The sequence below is a fragment of the Astatotilapia calliptera genome, chromosome 6 (genome assembly GCF_900246225.1).
Source record: "Astatotilapia calliptera chromosome 6, fAstCal1.2, whole genome shotgun sequence".
NCBI classification, from domain to species: domain Eukaryota; kingdom Metazoa; phylum Chordata; class Actinopteri; order Cichliformes; family Cichlidae; genus Astatotilapia; species Astatotilapia calliptera.
In genome coordinates this window covers 41,263,291-41,281,598 of record NC_039307.1, presented here as the reverse complement: position 1 = coordinate 41,281,598, position 18,308 = coordinate 41,263,291, and the positions used below count along the sequence as shown (strand labels likewise).

The 18,308-nt window shown below is 47.0% G+C and overlaps 1 protein-coding gene across 2 annotated transcripts; it reads right to left on the bottom strand.

The window, feature by feature from the left end:
* Positions 1–1,635: 1,635 nt before the first annotated feature.
* On the bottom strand, positions 1,636–18,306 carry galnt7 (UDP-N-acetyl-alpha-D-galactosamine: polypeptide N-acetylgalactosaminyltransferase 7). Of its 2 annotated transcripts, XM_026172187.1 has the most exons (16): positions 18,134–18,306; positions 17,464–17,916; positions 13,789–13,900; positions 13,000–13,318; positions 11,743–11,909; positions 10,366–10,496; positions 9,202–9,281; positions 7,617–7,799; positions 6,882–6,999; positions 6,675–6,797; positions 6,290–6,405; positions 5,750–5,852; positions 5,143–5,241; positions 4,773–4,901; positions 4,568–4,598; positions 1,636–2,860 (listed from the first exon to the last, which is right to left on the bottom strand). In XM_026172187.1, the coding sequence occupies exons 2-16, from the start codon at positions 17,584–17,586 to the stop codon at positions 2,754–2,756; spliced, it is 1,941 nt and encodes a 646-aa protein (XP_026027972.1). In that variant the 5' UTR covers positions 17,587–17,916; positions 18,134–18,306; the 3' UTR covers positions 1,636–2,753. The 2 variants fall into 2 exon arrangements, with proteins under 2 accessions (XP_026027972.1, XP_026027970.1); XM_026172185.1 differs by lacking the exons at positions 7,617–7,799; positions 18,134–18,306 and adding an exon at positions 7,976–8,158 and having other exon boundaries at positions 17,464–18,122.
* Positions 18,307–18,308: the final 2 nt, after the last annotated feature.

Genomic DNA, 18,308 nt, shown 5'->3' with positions numbered 1-18,308 from the left:
GAACGGGCTGATTTTGGTTTGATTTTTCTTTTTTGCTCATTAGCAGAGAGGTCTCGCTGCGCTGTCCTCAGACAGTAAACACACGTATATATTGTTTATCATGAGTCTGGTTTTACGTGGCCTATCAGCACAATTTAAAAACTGGCACCTTGTTGCTTTGTCATCTTGAAGTGGTCATGTGATCGGCTTACCACGACTACTTTATTCTTCCTCAGTCAAACAGCAGCACTCATGCCATTGTTTTGCCCCCTGAGCTCCAGGTGTTGTGCCAAAAAGTGATCGTCGGGCAGAAAGTGATCGCTGTCCGCGGGAGCGCAGCTGCTTAAAGCTGCAGCGCCCAGATTACTTACAGCTACTTCTGTGCAGCTGATATAAGATGCTGTAAACTACAGACAGCTTCAACCGTCTGTTTGCTGTAAAATAGTAACGCGACCCCGCCGCAGTTTCTTGTTAGTAACGGTAACGGCGTTGTAACGATAGGAATAGTAATTAGATTACTCGTTACTAGACTTGTAGTCAAGACCGCCTAAACCGAGACCAAGACATCACCAAGACCGGAGGGTATCGAGACCAAGACAAAAAAGTCTTTAAACTGCAGCCAGATGCTGCTTTGTTTACGGGTGTCAGGCATATTTGTGTTTTTGCTTTCGCACAGCTGTCTACTGTCTCTCACTGAGAGGACAGACGCACGCTCCACTTGACTGTCGCGTCTCTCACTCTCTGTTTTTCACATAATGATATTATCCTATATCCTCGCATGTGATTGGCCAAAATATGGAGGGACTCGTTACTGAAAAAAGTAACGCCGTTACTTGTAACGCTGTTATTGCCATCACTGATATTGCCTACCACGAATTTACATTACACTGAAAAAATAATTGATTTCCTTTTTATGATTTTGATGATTATTTGTAAATTATGTGAAAATGTAAATACGTGTCAAACTGTAAGAAATTCTTGTGGGTAAATGTATATGAATGTTATCAGCACGATGTTCATGGAGGGGTACTGCAGAACACACCGTGACTGACTCACAATACAGCGCTGTGTGTGCGTCTCAAGGTTTTAAATACTTCATATAAAGATCGTTTCTCTCAGTGGTGTCACCAGACAAATCTGGCAAAATGGAGAAAACCCCAGCAGCCAACAATGGGAAGGACAAACTCCCTTTTATCAGGAAGAAACTGTGCAGCTAACTCAGCCAACTTAATATTGTTCAAAGTTTATCATCACGGTTTAATCTTAATGACCTTACACAGGAGCATCTACAATTGTCTGTTAGTGTATTTTGTTTGGAATTTTAGGTTTCTTTCTCTCAATCCTTTTTCTGTTTATAACTTTTTCACAAAAAGAAACGATTCTCATTCTTTAAACAGAAAGAAGAGCACAGAACAAAGTGAAGCCCACTGTGCAGCCTGTAACACCGGACACATCCACCTGCAGCTCCACCCCTCCGTCCTGACACCTCTCGCCTTTTCTGCTCGACCTGCTTTAGACTGCAGGCTGTCTCGCCGCTCGCGTCCATAGCTCTGCACATCTTCGGCCTGTGGGAGGGGTCGTATCCATAGCAACTTTGTTGCTGTGAGGCGAGATTCTCGCACAGGCTGATGAAGTAGTTCCACTTCAGTCACACAGTTATAGTTGTAAAAATCAGGTCATTTATTTCCTCAGCCCACATTATGAAATCTCTGCTATAAGTTAGCTATTTACAAGATCATTCAAGCCCTCCACAAAATCCATCACGATCATCTTTAGAAATGATTATTTACACAGTACAAAACATCCAAACACCAAAGCCCCTCCCTGCTGCACACAAAACAAAAACATCTTCTTTTTTTAACCACAATAATTGTGCATTTTTTACATGTTAATAATCCTGCCTCCAACCCCACCCCGATTACTAATGAGTCACAGTACTGGTCAGCTACTAAACTCTATATTTCTCATCCAGACTGTCGGTAAGACGGCGACCCACACATCCTTTAGAGTATCCCAGTGTATGTCAGAGAGTAAATGAAGCCTGTGAGGAGCAAAGCGCTAAAGTTCAGGAGTTCATGCTGGTTTGAAAGCTCAGCACAGAGGAAGGAAACGCCGCCACAGCTTAGGGACGCGAATGGGAGGAAATCCTTTTTTTTTTTTGCCTTTTCAACATTTTGGTAAATGAAAATAAAATCACCAATGAGCCAAACTGAGCCTGTGCAATCAAAATCACACTTAGGCCAGACGAGGGGTTTGTTTGTGAAGATCCAATAAAACCAAATCAAAGCAAACAGCAGCAGCGAGTCACCACGTCCAAATATTCTTCAAAATGTGCTGCTTGTCGCTCTTTTCCTCCGTTAAACTGAGGACCTTCTTCATCCTGGTCTTTTTCCAGCGGCAGACTAAAAACCACACCCATGATGATGATGATGATGTGACTGAAGTCTAAACTCTTTGGTAAGTCAGCTCATCAGTTTGGCCGAGGACTAAACAGACCTAATAATCTTAAGACTTGATGGGATTCATTTCACAAATGCAATGAGAAAATTAGAAAAGACCTGAGAGCCTGAAAGGACAGAGACAGTGTAAACAACCACCAGGGACAGTTCGTGTTCATCCAGCAGCTCTGGATCAAACTCTTCTGGAGTGTCAGAGCAACCTTCACATTTGGGCCGATGTCAACAGTTAAACCATTTGAGCTTCATTTTGTTGGAGGTACACCAACACCTAGGTGTCAGGTATTCTTCCTCTAAACAGATCTCTCCCAGATGTCTTCACACAGCCACGATGTTATTCATCTCCCATTTCTGAGTGGTTTTACTGGTGTCACAGTCTGATACGAACACTTTGTGAAGCAGATCGGAGCGGTCCAGACATTTTCCTATAAGGAGAATACAGCAGCGGGATTACTGACGGACGCTCACAGGCCACCTACAAAACACACACCAGGGTGGGGACCTCCAGGCCTCAAGGTCCTGCAGGTTTTAGACATGTCTTGAAGTTCTCCAGAGGTCTAGTAATGAACTAATCATGTGATTCATGGTGAGATCTGACACACACAGGCCCTCAAGGCCTGGAGGTCCCCACCCCTGGTCTACACACTAGTGCTGTCCACATGCACTGAGGGACAACTGTGGGAAGGCTGCCCTTTAACAATGATTGGTGTGGACACGATTATTACTGCTGTGAGCGTGCAGGGTGTCACACTGCAGGGTAATGAAAAACAAACCAGAACCTTCTGTGCTGGTCTGGTCTACATTCTGCCCAACACTCACTGCAGGATGTAGACCAGACCAGAGCACGGGCAAACCATGAATGGTGTGTGTGTTCCTGTCTAGCTATCTTTGTGAGGACCCAAAGCTGCATTCACTATACTTGTGAGAACCAACAGTCACTTGTGAGGACACACTCACCGGTCCTCACAAGTTTGAAGGCCTTTTTGAGGCTGTGGTTTTAGTGTCAGGGTTACAATTAGGTTATGGTCAGGTTTAGGATGAGCGTTTGGGCCCCTCCTCCAATTGGAGGCGGGCGGTGCACGGGCCATCCCTCGGTAGGGTGTCTGGGTCCTGGATTGTCCACGGCGTCTGCCATGGTGCACCAGGGTCCAGTCAGAAGTCCATCCAACCATGATGAGTTTTTTAATTGTTGTTTTTGTTTCACCAAATGAAAAGAAATTTTTAACTTTTTAAAAAGTTTTTAAAGAAAGAAAATGAATTGGTTTTGAAAAGAACCTTTTAGTATTTTACAGAAAAAAGAAATCAAATTATAACAAATGAATGTGTGTGCCTATGTGGCGGCGATTCCACCCGTGAAGGTCTTCAGGTCTAGTTACGCACAGTGGAAAGAGGAAACCAGGCTTGCTCTCAGCGACCTGCTCTGTCCGATGGAGAGGAGTGAGCAGAGAGTGCTTCTATTTACACCCTCCCACTTGTACACGTCTGTTTTTCAGTTCGAATTTCGTTTTAGAAAGTTCTTAGTTTTTTGGGTAGAATTTCTCCAAATGTATTTTTTGATCACTCCTCACTATCAACAACATGTTTTTAGAAAGATTGTCATTTTTTAACCATGTAAATCATTTTTAATCATGTCTACAGTATTTTTTTAACCGTGTACTTAGTATGTTTAACCACAACTGTATATTTAATTTATGTTTTATTATTCTTAAATGTAATTAATCAATTGAGTTTGTAACTGTAATACTGTACCAATTAGGATTAAAGCCAAATGGAAATTGTAATTAATTGTTATGCAATGATTGGGTTTAGGGCCAAATTATTGGTCCAATTAATTAGGTTTAAGACCAGAATGGTTATGGTTTATCATGTGGGTTGGGGCTTAGTTAAAGAATAGTGTTAGGGCCAGATTAGGGTTAGGGTAAGGGGCTAGGGAAACCATTATGTCAATGACGGTCCTCACTAAGATAGCTGAACGGGCTTTTGTGTGTGTGTGTCTGTCTCTGTCTGGCACCAAAAGCACTTCTGAGGCTGAAGTAAATGATGCGAACAGCAGCTGACTCCATGTGTGATAAAGCCAAAAGTGCCTTTGATGATGAGAAAAGATGAGTTAAAATGCCAGTGCAGTCCTTTACCTGTTGGCACATGAGTGAATCGATGCAGATCCTGCAGACACAGACGGGAAAGGAGAGAAAAAAAAGGCAGTAAATTCAGCTTGTGTCAGAGATTTTCTGCCTCCTACATGTTGGTGTGATCTCAGTGCTTCCAGCCTCCACACGCTGCTGAGCAAACATCTAAAGACCAACACTACATCCATCTTATGATCTGTGTGTGTCTCACCTTGAAGTACTTCCACTCCATGTGCTGGTTGGTTTCACAGTGTGTGATGATGATAGCAGACTTGTCGCCTCCTATGGTCAGGCACTGATCATACTGCATCAGCTGGTTGGCTTCATTGATGCGGAACAGCTACACAGAGTTCAGGGTGAAAAACCAGAGTCAGGATCTGGACACCTAACGTAAAGCCTGCCTCCATCCTTTCTGTGACACGAGGCAGGAGAGCACACTCATGGAGCGATAAGGAGCCCAAGCTTTCATCTACAGAAGCAGCCAGCTGTCCCTTTAACCCACTGATCACAGTAACACTGGCTCATGTCGTCACACCAGAGGAAAACAAAGAGCCACGTCACGTGTGACAGTGTTTAATTACCTGGTTTCCACCCATCCTGTGGCACGGGCCCAGCTCTACATTCCCTCCGTTAGTGTGTCCCATGCTGTCGATGCAGTAACTGGTGTCGAAGCCCCGGATCTGCAATCACAGGGACAGTGAAGCATGCTGTGTGTGAAACATGTTTATGCATCTTTGTGAGGACCAAATACTGGCAGGCTTGTGGGGACCAACAGCCCTTATGGCAGTGGTGTCCAAACTCCAGGCCTCAGGCCGGTGTCCTGCAGGTTTTAGATGTGTCCTTAATCCAGCACAGCTGATTTAAAGGCTAAATGACGTCCTCAACGTGTCCTGAAGTTCTCCAGAGGCTGGTAATGGACTAATCCTGTGATTCAGGCGTGTTGACTGAGGGTGAGATCTAAAACCAGCAGGACACCGGCCCCCTCGGCCTGGAGTTGGCCAAGCCTGCCTTATGGGGACTAAACGCCCGTCCACACGAGTGGGAAGACAGTTTTGAAACTCAAAATGTGGTTTTAGGGCCACAGACAGGGTTATGCATTCATCTTTAATGGTTAGGGTGTGCGGCTAGGGAAAGCATTATGTCCTCACTATGATATCAAAACGAGAGTGTGTGTGTGAGCACGCCTACCTCCCCCCACTCTACATTTTTAGGAGGAAGTGGGTAGTGCTGTGGAATGTCGTATGCTATTTCCTCCATGAACCACTTGAAACTTTTGCATCGATGCTCCTCCCTGCAACAAGCAAACATGAGATCAGCTGTGTGCTTAGCAGCTAAAGATGAATTCAGACAGAAAAACGCTTCATCCTCAGGTCACATAGTCCTGCATGTTATTTACTGCACACCTGTAACACACCACTTTAAAACATTTACGCTACAGCATGATAGAGGGTGCATGCGTAGCCACATCTTTCTGAGCACAGTTGGAGGTCAGTGTTTAACGTTTCCACAGCGATGGAGTGAATTTGTGTCAAAAGCACAACAAACCTTTATATGATCGTACCCACATTAAACAGTTTTCCCTAAATGAAGACCGACTCGTCGACTGCAAATCATACAATCACACTGCACAGCTGAAGGAATACATCCTGGGGAAAGTCAGTCAGTGCTACACTATGTTCTGAGTGGGCGTTCACTCAGTAAAAAGGTAGAAGAGTGGTTTTTGTGCACCTGAATCGTTTAAGGTCACTGATGTCTCCGTAGGCCAGAGTCAGAGTTTCAGGGCGGCTGGCGTAGAAGTAGTCCTTATAGTCGTCCCACCAAACCTCCACCACACGAACATAGTTCTGCAAACACAAATACAACACATGTAGATGAAGTACCATCCCTTTCATGACAGAGTGATTGCATAGGTGTAGCGGTGACTGTGGGCAGAAGGGCAAAAGCATGCATCTGCTATTGGACCTGGCTCCATGCATGCAGGTGGAGGGCCAGATGGCAGCAACACCTCCTTTGTGTAGACAGAAACTTGGAAATGCAGGACTCTGTGGAAACTTGAAACAGAAGATGTGCACTATACAAGTTTCCATCCATTCACACGTTTGTCTGCTTTCACCTTGAGAGTAGGCGAGGATCCAACATGTGCTGGCGGAGGGTTGCCTTGCCATCCCTGAAGTCTGTAGATGTGGCCGACGCGAGAACAGGGCACAAAGAGCAGCTGGCCACCACACTGCCAGATCTGGACCAGCATACAGAGTCACAGTAACCATGATGTCTTTACAATGTGCAGGGATGAACATAAACTGGACAATTCAAAGTCTACCTTGTAAGATATTTCAAAATTCTCCCCTCCCCATATCTGCAGTCCAGGGTCGTACAGTCCCAGCTCAAAGAAAAAGTCTCTTTCTATAGCAAAGAGACCTCCTGCCATGGCTGGAGACCTGCAGGTATAAAGAAACAGTCCTCAGCCCGAAACAAGCTTCCATCTCTTTGTAATCATGTGACTCTACGCGGTCAGTCCCTCTGCTGACGTGATAATGAACAAGTGACACTGACAGAGACATGAGTGAAAGACAGCAGGAGGACGAATGAAAATGTGAAGACAGAAAGGAGTGATGGTGCCCCAGTCCGAGCCCAGTTCACACCAGAAGCTCACCCACAGACCCCACAAATATCCCAAAGTCCCACGGCCTTCAGCTCGGGACTCAACCCACCTTAGGCAACGCAGCCGCCAAGACCACTTAAAGGAAAGAAGGAGGCCTTTCAGACAGACTCAGGGTAAGAGACACCTGAGAGGAAGCTGTGCTACACTGAACAAAGAAGAGTCAACAACAAGCTCCTCCCCTCCAGTGGGTGGAAGATAGATGTGTGCAGCGATTCCCCAAAAGCAGACACCTAAACAATGACTCATACTCATGACGTTACCTCTACACAGGCACGGCTGACATGACCTTAAGATTAGCATTTTCTGTTAAGGTGAGGCTGCTCTACTCCTACTGTGAGCCCTGTGAGAAATGACCGGGACACGTCCACACGAGTTAGGAATGACTGTGTGTACCTATAAGGCTCAGTCTGAGTTTTTCTCAGCTTATGCTCCCTGGCTCCCAGAGGGATTCTCTTCCACAGCATGCTCCAATCCCAGGCGCCTCTAGCAAAACCGTTGCTGTCTCCTCCACCCTGGGGCTCAAAGGTGAACGTCTCGCCGTGGACGGAGTCGATCAGAGGCACCGTACACACCGTTCTGACACAGAGGGCCACGCATGCAGCATACGTGGAGAGGAGGGGTGTACATGAAGGGGATGACAGCAGTGCCAGGAAAAACACACAGACAGACACAGGGAAAGGTGCCACGCGGGGTGGGGGTGGAGACACAAACAGAACAGAGGTCAGTTTAACAAGCTGGTGCGTTGTGTGTACCGGTAAGGCTGGGTGGTGTGCGCTCTCTTGGCCTTCTCTCTCTGGCTAAGCGGCACTCTCTTCCAGAGCAGGCTCCAGTCCCACGCTCCTCTAGCCAGGCCGTCCTCGTCTCCGCCTTGCTGGGGCTCCATACTGTACTCATTACCATCTATATAGTCTATCAGCGGCACTGTGCATACTGTCCTACATACACATAAACACACACAAGCCTTTGGATGTGCCGCTTTTCAACAACAGCGCTGTAAAACCAGAGTAAAGGAGTGTGTGGCTCAGAGCGTAGAAGTGATGCAGCACAGCAGACGATCTAGAGGCGCGCAGACTGAGCAGCCACGGTGGGACGACGACGCGTCCTCGGAGCGCCGTCAGACCTTTCTGATACAGAAAACTGATTAAAAAGCATAAAATGTCAAAGGACTGGTGGAGGGGAGGCCCTAACTCACCGAGGCTCCATCAATACAGCTCCAGGCACTCAGCCACTGATCAGCCATAAGATTAAAACCATCTGTGCCACATTGTTGAGCCATTTTTAACATTCAACAGTTGGATCCATATTATTCTGGTGATGTGTTGGTTTTCAATCAGAGCCATCTCATATCCAGATTATATTATGTGTAGATGATATCGCAGAACTGAAAAAGCAACAGGACACCGACTCAGACGGCTTCGCGGTTAGCGAGGCCGGTTCGCTCATCTGTCCAAGACACACTACAGAGCTGCAGGTCATCACATTTCATATCTTTTTCTTAATTTAAAAATAAAATCTTAAATTTGACTTTATGATAGTTCAGTCCGTGACTTTTGAGCCTCTAAAATGCGTCTGTTTTGCGTCTTTGTGCGAATCTGCTGCTGCGATAACAAACTCACACAAACACAATTTGGGGGTCAATAAAGACAGCCGACTAAATTATTCAGCAGGTTGACTCAAAGCCCTCGAATTACAGCTGAAAGTCTGCACGTCGTGATTTGATTTCACATCGATCACACGGGAGCAACATTACAAATAATGTCGTAATAATAACGTCTGTATGTCTGAGTTCACGTCATTGAACAGGACGTGCAAACAGAAAAACTGAAACTGTCACAGCAGTGCTGAAAAACAACAAGCTGCAGGTTAACAGACAGCACAGCTTCACAACCACGACAGCTGTGATAACATGAGGCTACACTGTGTGTGTGTGTGTGTGTGTGTGTGTGTGTGTGTGTGTGTGTGTGTGTGCGCGCACTACCTGTCCTTTGAAATGGGAGCGATCAGTGGAGCGTACCAGTTGATCCCGACCTCACAGTGAGCATCCAGGTAGACCAGCACCTTTAAAAAGGAAACCCTTTGAAATGTGATGCTGCAAAGCTGAGCCTCTGTCTAAATGTTGCTCCACGCGTCCACTGACATCCTGAAATATGACAGCAGCTCCGACTCCTGGGTCACGAAATCTGCCGACTCGTGAGAATTCTTCCTTCTCTTGCTCAGAAACATAAGGACCAGTTCATTGTGGCTTGATGTCAGCAGCAAAAACACACAACGCCTTCAGAGCAGGTTTGCATCTGCAAATCTGGCGTCACATGACACAAACGAGGGTTTAACTGCAGGCATGTTTAAGGACAGATGAAGCGCCGTGTCTGTTGGTAAAATTGTCACAAACACGGTGTCCACTCTTGCTGGCTGTGACCTCCAGTCACACTGTGACAAACCTCAAAGTGTTTTTTCTCCAGCATGTTTAAACTTCACGTTACAAAGACGAGGCCTGCCTCCTGTTCTCTGCAGTTTGAAAATGAGAAACTAAAAGTTCTCACTCTGCTGATAGATTAGTCGTGTGTGGTTTCATCCCTGTTAGAGCCAGAACGACTGGCCCTCTGCAGCTGTTTGTGGACGCTCCTCTGCACTGTGTTCGTGTCCTCTCTACATGCTTTTCTCCCGCCTGTCAGCTGATCTCCCATCAGTTGTCTGAGTTCTTTTATTCGGCTTGTCGGACTGTCGGTGATGCAGAGGATCACTGACAGGACTGCTGGTGCCATTCGGCACTTTTACAAATCAGTTATTGACACTTATTTAAAGATGGGAGCCCAGTTTACTTTCTTACTATATGAAATTGTTTCTGCAGTAATAAAGTGTACATACAAAACAAAACAGTTACATCACATGGAACCAAAATCTCTGCGGAAAACTGCAGCAGTGCCAGAACGTAAGAACTGAGCTGGAACGGTTTCCTGTCTGCAGCGGCCGCACGTTGGGATCTCTTCAGAGGCGATGTTGTACATTTAACACAGAGTACTCTTACACACTACACACAGTACGTCACTGTGTTTATTTTAAATTCTGATCAGTTCGCTAATTAAAAGTCTAAGAGACATCGTCAGCATTAGAGAGGAAAAGCAACAGTGGCGTCACATGGTACCTGTCCTTTGGTGGCCTTCTTGGCTCCAATGCTCCTGGCCTGTATTAATCCTTCCCTCTTCTCATTCCTGAAGAGTTTGACGAGGCCGTTCCACTGCTTGATGTACTCCTCCAGGCGCTCCTTCAGATGGACTGCAAGTGCATTGGTTAGCCAGCATTAGTACACGCGTTTGGACCAATGAGCATTTGAGAAAACAGTTTTGGTTTGCTGACAGACGAATGCTGGAGTAAAGACACGAGCTGGTGATTGTTAGATTTGTATTGTTGATTGTCATTTATGCTTAGAAATATCTACTCATATATGCTTAGAGTTGTATAATCAATGTCATGTTGGTAGATTCTTAGGAGTCTGCAAAGGCATCGTGTGCACTGCAGAGTCCTCTGGCATCCACACCCTGGCAGCTGGGGAGAGGTCTACCTCGTTTTATTGTTTCATGGCAGGATAAACGTAGCTGTGTCAGTTTTAGTCTGAGTGCCTTTAGTTTAGATGGACCGCTGGACTTCCAGACCAGCAGGTTTAGGGAAGTCTTTATGGGGTCACACTCTGACCACACACACACGCACAACTCTTTGTGTGTATGAATACGTCGTATGTTAATGAACCTATGTATATTCATGTGACCTCGATAAAAGAGCAGTGTTACGGGGGAGCGGACGAGAGCGACTGAGGTCAAGCGAAGGAACGGCGCTTGTCGTGGTTCTCTCCCTCATGCATGAGTAACACGAAGAACTTTGCCTACTTGTGTGTTGCTTTTGCTGTGTAGTTGAATTGTCTTGGACGTTCCAGCGAATGGGTTTAAGCTACACACCTATCAGTGATGTGTTCCCACATGCGTGCTGCACACAGCACCAGCTGATTGATATGTTCATGGCTGTTAGCAGCTGATCACACAGACGTTTCTATCATAGGTAGGTTTCCTTACATTCCACTAAGTTAGAGTTTAGCACTCCAGCCTAGTCAGACAGCATTAGCTAACTTAGCTAGCATGAGTCAGCTGTGCAGCTTGTCTGGTCCTCCTCTCACTTTCATGTCCCTCTCTGATGCTCCACAGCTGAGTGCAGCGTGCTGTAGCGAATACACTGACATGTGTCCGTGCTTTGTTTCTCTACAGTCAGGTTGTTAGCCTCTGTCTTCTCTGTGCTGCGTTCTGGCTCCACTGGGGGATTACAGCCGCCCACGTGGACGTCTGAGGAGCGTGCACAGACATGATGGTAACACCATGTGACACCTTGCCTCTGACCACAGACTGCAGCAGACAGCACCACGTGAACCAACAGGACGGCCTTTGCAGGTGATCATTAACAGCATGATGGAAAAAGGAGGCTGTTCACAGTGGAACCAACACGCATCTAAAATGATGTTTTTAAACAGACCCACCTTTGTTACTGAAGTCATCTATCAGGACAATCTCAGCCAGGTACCTGCGAGGAGTCCTCTTGATGACACTGTGGACAGTCCTCATCAGCGTTGACCAGCCTTCGTTATGGAAGACTATCACCACGCTGGATGTGAGCAGTCTGTCGTCGTAGTGCCAGTACTTACACCTGCACAGAGGACACGGTGTGCCATGAGAAACCTAGTTGCTGCACAGCGTAGTACAGTCTCGCTGCACCAACGCAACTCCTACACGGTAAAACTTGTTGAAACTGTGCATCGACACTGTGACACAGGCGCCGTCTAACAGTCCGACGCTTCAGCTCTGCATCCATCAGAGCGCGAGTGTGTGAGCGCCAGGTTAAAGTTCGAAGGCACAGAGAAAGCATGTGCACAATGTGTGTGAGAATGAGGCTAACGGTGCATTTCAGTCCACGGCAGCAGGACCCATAGCCTGAGTCTTGTGTTAATGTTCCTTTCACACTAGGGCTGCTCAATTAATCGAATTTTAATCTCAATTACGATCTGGGCTTTCAACGATCATTAAAAATTATTAGCCCCTCCCTCGTGCTTTACTCTCGCGCTGCTCCGTGTGGCAAATCGAGCGCACCTCTCTGCGTTTCGAACACGTGTCACAACAATTAAGAGCAGCGGCCTCAACACATTGTTATTGTTAAAGAAATATCGTCAAATAATCGAGATCTCAATTTCAGTGAAAACAATCATGATTATCATTTTTGCCACAATCGAGCAGCCCTAGTTCACACCGACTCGTACATGCAGAAACAAACACAAGAACATCATTCACCGAATTAGTTTGCAGCCTGTACGAGGATCTGAGTGGAAGCATTTATGTTCTCACTTCAACTGAGCGATAAAGTCAGCAGCGCCAATTGAAAAGGCTGTGAGGCAGCACCTGTGTCACGCTACACTCTGCCAAAGGTGTCGTGTTAGAAATCGGCCACAGTGATTTGGTCATCACGCCCATTTCTGCACTCAGAACACAGGATACGGCGTACTTAATGATGTGTCGCTTTTCTGTTTACGAGAAACACATTGTGAACACGTGTCTGCACACGCGGCATGATTCAGTATCATTTCCTGATTGATCCCTGAGTGAGGTTACAGGAGGACGATCGGTGTTAGGCTTACTGCCCGTTTCCTGTGGCTATTGAAGTTTATCTCCTGTAACATTAATCAGGTTGATGTGACTGCAGGACAAAAGATGGCAGACATGCATTCAGTGGAAGCAGTACTTACTCTTCGTGGCGTATGTCATTGATTGTTCTGTCCAGTGAAATCATGTCACTGGCAACCATGTTGAAGCCAAACTCTTTGATGGAGGCCTGAACCGAGTCTTTGTACTCTGGACCCAGGACAAACGGCTTAGCGCCCTCTCCGGGTCCACCGGGGACCCCTGGAGGTTCAGGCTCCTTAGGCTCAAAATTTCCCAGGATACCTTTCTTCAGGACGGGGCTAGTGTAGGCGTGTGTGTGAGGTCCGAATGTCACATACTGCTGTTGAATCACCTGCTTCTGGTTGGATTGCTCCTTTGAATCCTTGGGAAGGTCGGCCCCTCCTGAACACAAACCAAGAGATGACACAGGACCACAGCATACAAGTGCTAAGAAAGTTAGACTTTAAGTCTTTGGCAGGAGAAAACACCAAAACCACTGTCAGGGCTGATGTTAATTAGCAGTGATTACAGACCAACAAACAATCACTAATGAGGATCATCTTCTGTCAGCTGCTCCACAGCAGACTATCTCCCTATCCCAGCATCCCCCTGCATCTCCTCCTTCACTACATCCATGAACTTCCTCTGAGGTCTTCCTCTTGCCCTCCTGCTCCGTCTTCATCACCCTGTGTCCAGAACATCCACCTCCTCCTCTGCACATGTACAAATCCTCCTAGCCTCTCTGATTGACTCATGTCTAATACAGGAGGTATACACCAGTATTGGTGATTTAAATACAGTAATACCGTGGGCTGTCACTTTGATAGTCACCCGCTTTGGCCACAGTCAGGAAAAAACAAGCCAGTCCTCACCGTGTTTCAGTCTGATGGAGTCGAGGTCGACCTCCACGCCTTCCACATGAGGCCAGGGCATCACAGGCTTAAACTGCTCTGCAAGGTCACCTTTGGGCAACAAGCTGTCATCCTGCATGATGAAACACAACAGACATGGATATTAAACACGTGTGTCCTACACTGAAATACAATGCAGCTCATTTTAAACATTCACAGAGTTAATGCAGCCAAGACACAGCGAGTCTGTCTGCGCGCCACGCTGGTCACAAACACGAGCGAATCAAAACCAAACACACCACAAACAAACAAACTCGAAAGGTTCTGCAGAGAAAAGCACATCAATATCATTACTGTCCTGTTCTAGATGTTAAATTCTGATAATCAAACGTGATTCAAACATATGGTTAGTGCACAAGATCCTAAATAAAGTTGCTCCACTGCAGTTACCAGGTCCACCACAAGGGGGGGCTGTGCTTCCAAGTGTGCGGAGACTTCAGCTCTTCTGTCATGATGTGAACTAATGGATTGTCGGCATTAATCATTTTGTTTTGTGCTTTATGGGATTGTATTTATATGTTTAATATTCTGATATCTGGTAGTGTGTGTCTGTTAGTGTGTGTTAGTGTGTGTGTGTGTGTGTGTTAGTGTGTGTGTGTGTGTGTGTGTGTTAGTGTGTGTTAGTGTGTGTGTGTGTTAGTGTGTGTGTGTGTGTTAGTGTGTGTGTGTGTCTGTTAGTGTGTGTGTCTGTTAGTGTGTGTCTGTTAGTGTGTGTCTGTGTGTGTTAGTGTGTGTGTGTGTGTTAGTGTGTGTGTGTGTGTGTGTGTTAGTGTGTGTGTGTGTGTGTCTGTTAGTGTGTGTTAGTGTGTGTGTGTGTGTGTGTGTGTGTGTGTGTGTGTGTGTGTGTGTGTGTTAGTGTGTGTGTGTGTGTGTGTGTGTGTGTGTGTGTGTGTGTCTGTTAGTGTGTGTTAGTGTGTGTGTGTGTGTGTGTTAGTGTGTGTGTGTGTGTGTGTGTGTGTGTGTGTGTGTGTGTGTGTGTGTGTGTGTGTGTGTGTGTGTGTGTGTGTGTGTGTGTGTGTGTGTGTGTGTGTGTGTCTGTTAGTGTGTGTTAGTGTGTGTGTGTTAGTGTGTCTGTGTGTGTGTGTTAGTGTGTGTTAGTGTGTGTGTGTGTGTGTGTTAGTGTGTGTGTGTGTGTGTGTGTGTGTGTGTGTGTGTGTGTGTGTGTGTGTGTGTGTGTGTCTGTGTGTGTGGTGATTTAAACTGTAGCTTTTCCTTTTGTGTACAGTCCCTGAAACCAAATCCAAAGAAAAGAAACACAAACACAGACATCTATACAAACAATGAGGTGTGTGCGTTGACTGTGTGACAGCAGGGTCAGGCTCCAGCATCCCCGGGCCGACCTGGGTGACTGGATTACATACAGCTGCTCGCAGGCTCGGTGACCCACCTGCTTCAGCAGGGAACAAAGCTGCTCGTGTAGCACGTTAACCTAAGATGATGAGAGCCTGTTCCTACTTCTTCATGGACTCGCTCAGCCAGATCTGCAGCTCCGCACGTGTAAAACCGACTGAGTGTGAGCAGCTCTCAAACCTCAGCACGCCAACAAAGAAATAAACAAGTTGGTCATAAATGTGTAAGAGCATGTGTTGGTCAGCTTGCTTCAGTCTTCCCTCATTCACAGAAGTCAGCGATGGATTTTTGCAGCGTCTGTCTAAATTGACAACGCAGAATAAACCCCGCCTCCCCCTTGTTTGATGATCTGGTCTGGTCCAGGTTCAGCCCTTCCGAGCTGATGTTAAACAGCCAAGCAGACGGCGAGGTGTGTTTCAGAAGAAGACACACCGGTGGAAACTAAACTCCTAGTGAAGGAAGCTGCTGGACTTCCTCAGCGTTAGCCAGTTTACCTTATTTCTATTAGAAAAATAATGTTTTTGTGTTTAGCCAACACTTAGTGGGTGCAGGCACACTCTTTGTGCATGCGTGTACTAAATCATGTATCTGCCTCACTGCTGCCAGGACACACAAATCAAACCTCAGACTGTCCCACACTCACTCCCGACACTGAAGGAGCCCCACTGATATCTGAAGGAGCACAGGAGCTCATTGTTCGTCTATGCACTGTTTATTTAGTAATAATAAGACCTTATGGTTATAGCCCACATAAACAGTTTTGCACGCTGCCTGTGACTGCTGCCTTCAGCAAGCTAAATCAGATGAAACCCTGCTAGAGTTGGCCATGAAGGTGAACCGCTCTGAGGGGTCACGGTTCATGGAGACAGAGGTTCTCTCACCCTCAGTACAAACCACCAGGTGGCGCATTACCCAGTGTTGAAGGTTGGTGGCAGGCCCAGACGGAGACGACACACCACAGCAGGTACATGACTACAGGTGGGTTTCATAAGCAGCCCGTGTTAAAAATTAAATATCACCAGGGAGTCTGTGATGGGTGCTGCCCGTTAGCTGTCTAACATCACACTGTTCAAGAGACTCGGTGTGATGTTGACACCAACAAGAAATGAGCAGAGTTGAATCCATGTTCAGAGAGAGGCACAGCACCCACACAGCCTCTCTGCACCAGGCTGGTGTCGGTCAGCCGTGGCAGGATTCATTTACTGCCCTAAAATTGCTAATACACTAATACTCCACTAGGCCAGCATTCAACAACACCCTACAGTAACTGTAAGTATGGATGAATTATCAGCAAAGTATCAAAAATAACTCCTTTTTAGTACTTTGAGCATTTGTGGGGAAAATTCCTGGAAATGGTCCAACCCCCCATCCATCCACCACCACAGCAACTGTCATCATGTGTATCAATATACACTCATGTGGCAAAAACAACTGGGATACGTCTTTTGTCCATATAGCCCAGCCCTGTAGAGGTGACACCATTTCTGTGGCAGCCGCCTTACACCAGATCCAATAACGGTGTGAAACCCTGCACCAGTCCCCTCTACCTACACCTGCCTCCAGCCAAAGAGGCAGACAATGTCCTGAAGACATGACAACAGATGGTGCAGCCTGTCTGTCTCCTGTGTTTGACAGCGCTGTAAGACTGGTCAGGGCTTCAGGACACCTGTTCTGGCACAAATAAAGAGGACGTACTGGACACTTGTCCTCTGACAACACCAGCGTGACTGTGCAGAGCCTACACCATTAAACAGCTGCAGACACGGGACACGACACGTAAAGGTGTCCCACTGTGGGCTGCGGCGTGCACACAGATCTGCCTCTGAGGTGTGACTGAGGCACCGGGAGCTGCTGAAGCCTCCATCAAAGCGCCAGAACACGTCCCCGGGACCGGGTCCACGCAATCTCCACACGGGTGCCCTTTCTTACATAACCCAAAAAGGATCTGCGTTTCCGGCTGGAATTGAACCAACAACCTCCCGCCGGCCATGACCGTGTGGCTCAGTGGCACACTGGTCTTATGTCTACATGCAATCATTTGAATACCTTGCAGAAAAACCGCAATACCGGAACAACTTTTACAACCCACTTCCGCCTTTGACTCCAACATGGTGACATATGCGGATATGAATGCTGGGAGCCACGGTGCTGTCAGCAGCAGCGACTGTACAGCTAGAGTCCAGACCACAGCGTCCGCTGACTGCCCAACACACACACAGTGCAACAGCGTGTCATAACTGCTCACACGCTAACACTGATGTGGCTCAGAGCCTGTTGTGTACTCACCCTTTTCTCAAACGGGCTGTCTCTGTTGGCTTTGGGGGTCAGGGTGGACCAGAGCACCAACAGGCCCAGAAACGTGCCGATGACCAGCAGGCTCCGCAGAATGAATCCCACTTTGAGCCTCATGTTAGCAGCAGCCGCTACGCTGCGTTAGCTTCAAGTTAGCACGGGAGCTAAGCAGCTAACAGGTCGCTAGCTTGTGCTGAATGTTGAACAGGCTCCTGCTGACGCAGCGACCTCCGCCTCCACTACACCGACACGCCGTGCCTCTCCATGCTAGGAACAGTTTCTTCTTCTTCGGTTGTTTCTCGGTCGTGTCCGGCTCTCTGAGGCGCCGTGTAGATGTAGACGCAGTACCACCACCTGTGGGGCTGTGCTGCTGCACGGACGACAATGCTGGTAGGCTGTGGTCTCCACTGCTGACAGGCTCACGCACGGGCTTAAAAGCAGGTATTACTGGGTGTGGAGACAAACAAGAGGTCGGTCCTGTCTGGTTTGTTCGTCATTAGGAGGGATGTGGCTCATTGTCCACGTCATATACAATTGTAAAAAGTGCATCCAAGGGAACAGTAGGCATTGGTAGCATTCACACGGAGTTAATATGAAAGCATTCAGAATAAAGGTACGGGGTGATAATAAGTCCAAATCATTAGAAGCAATGATTCGGTCTCACCTGGTACCAAGAGGATGCAGAGAGCTGAATCACAGGTGTGTACAGGTAACTGTACAACACCTCAGATGTGTCTGGCCTGATTTAAGCCACATAAAGACGTGGACATGCCAACACACTGAAAGGCACTCAACCAATTAAACGCCTGCATGTTTTGTACAACCACACACCTCGCTGA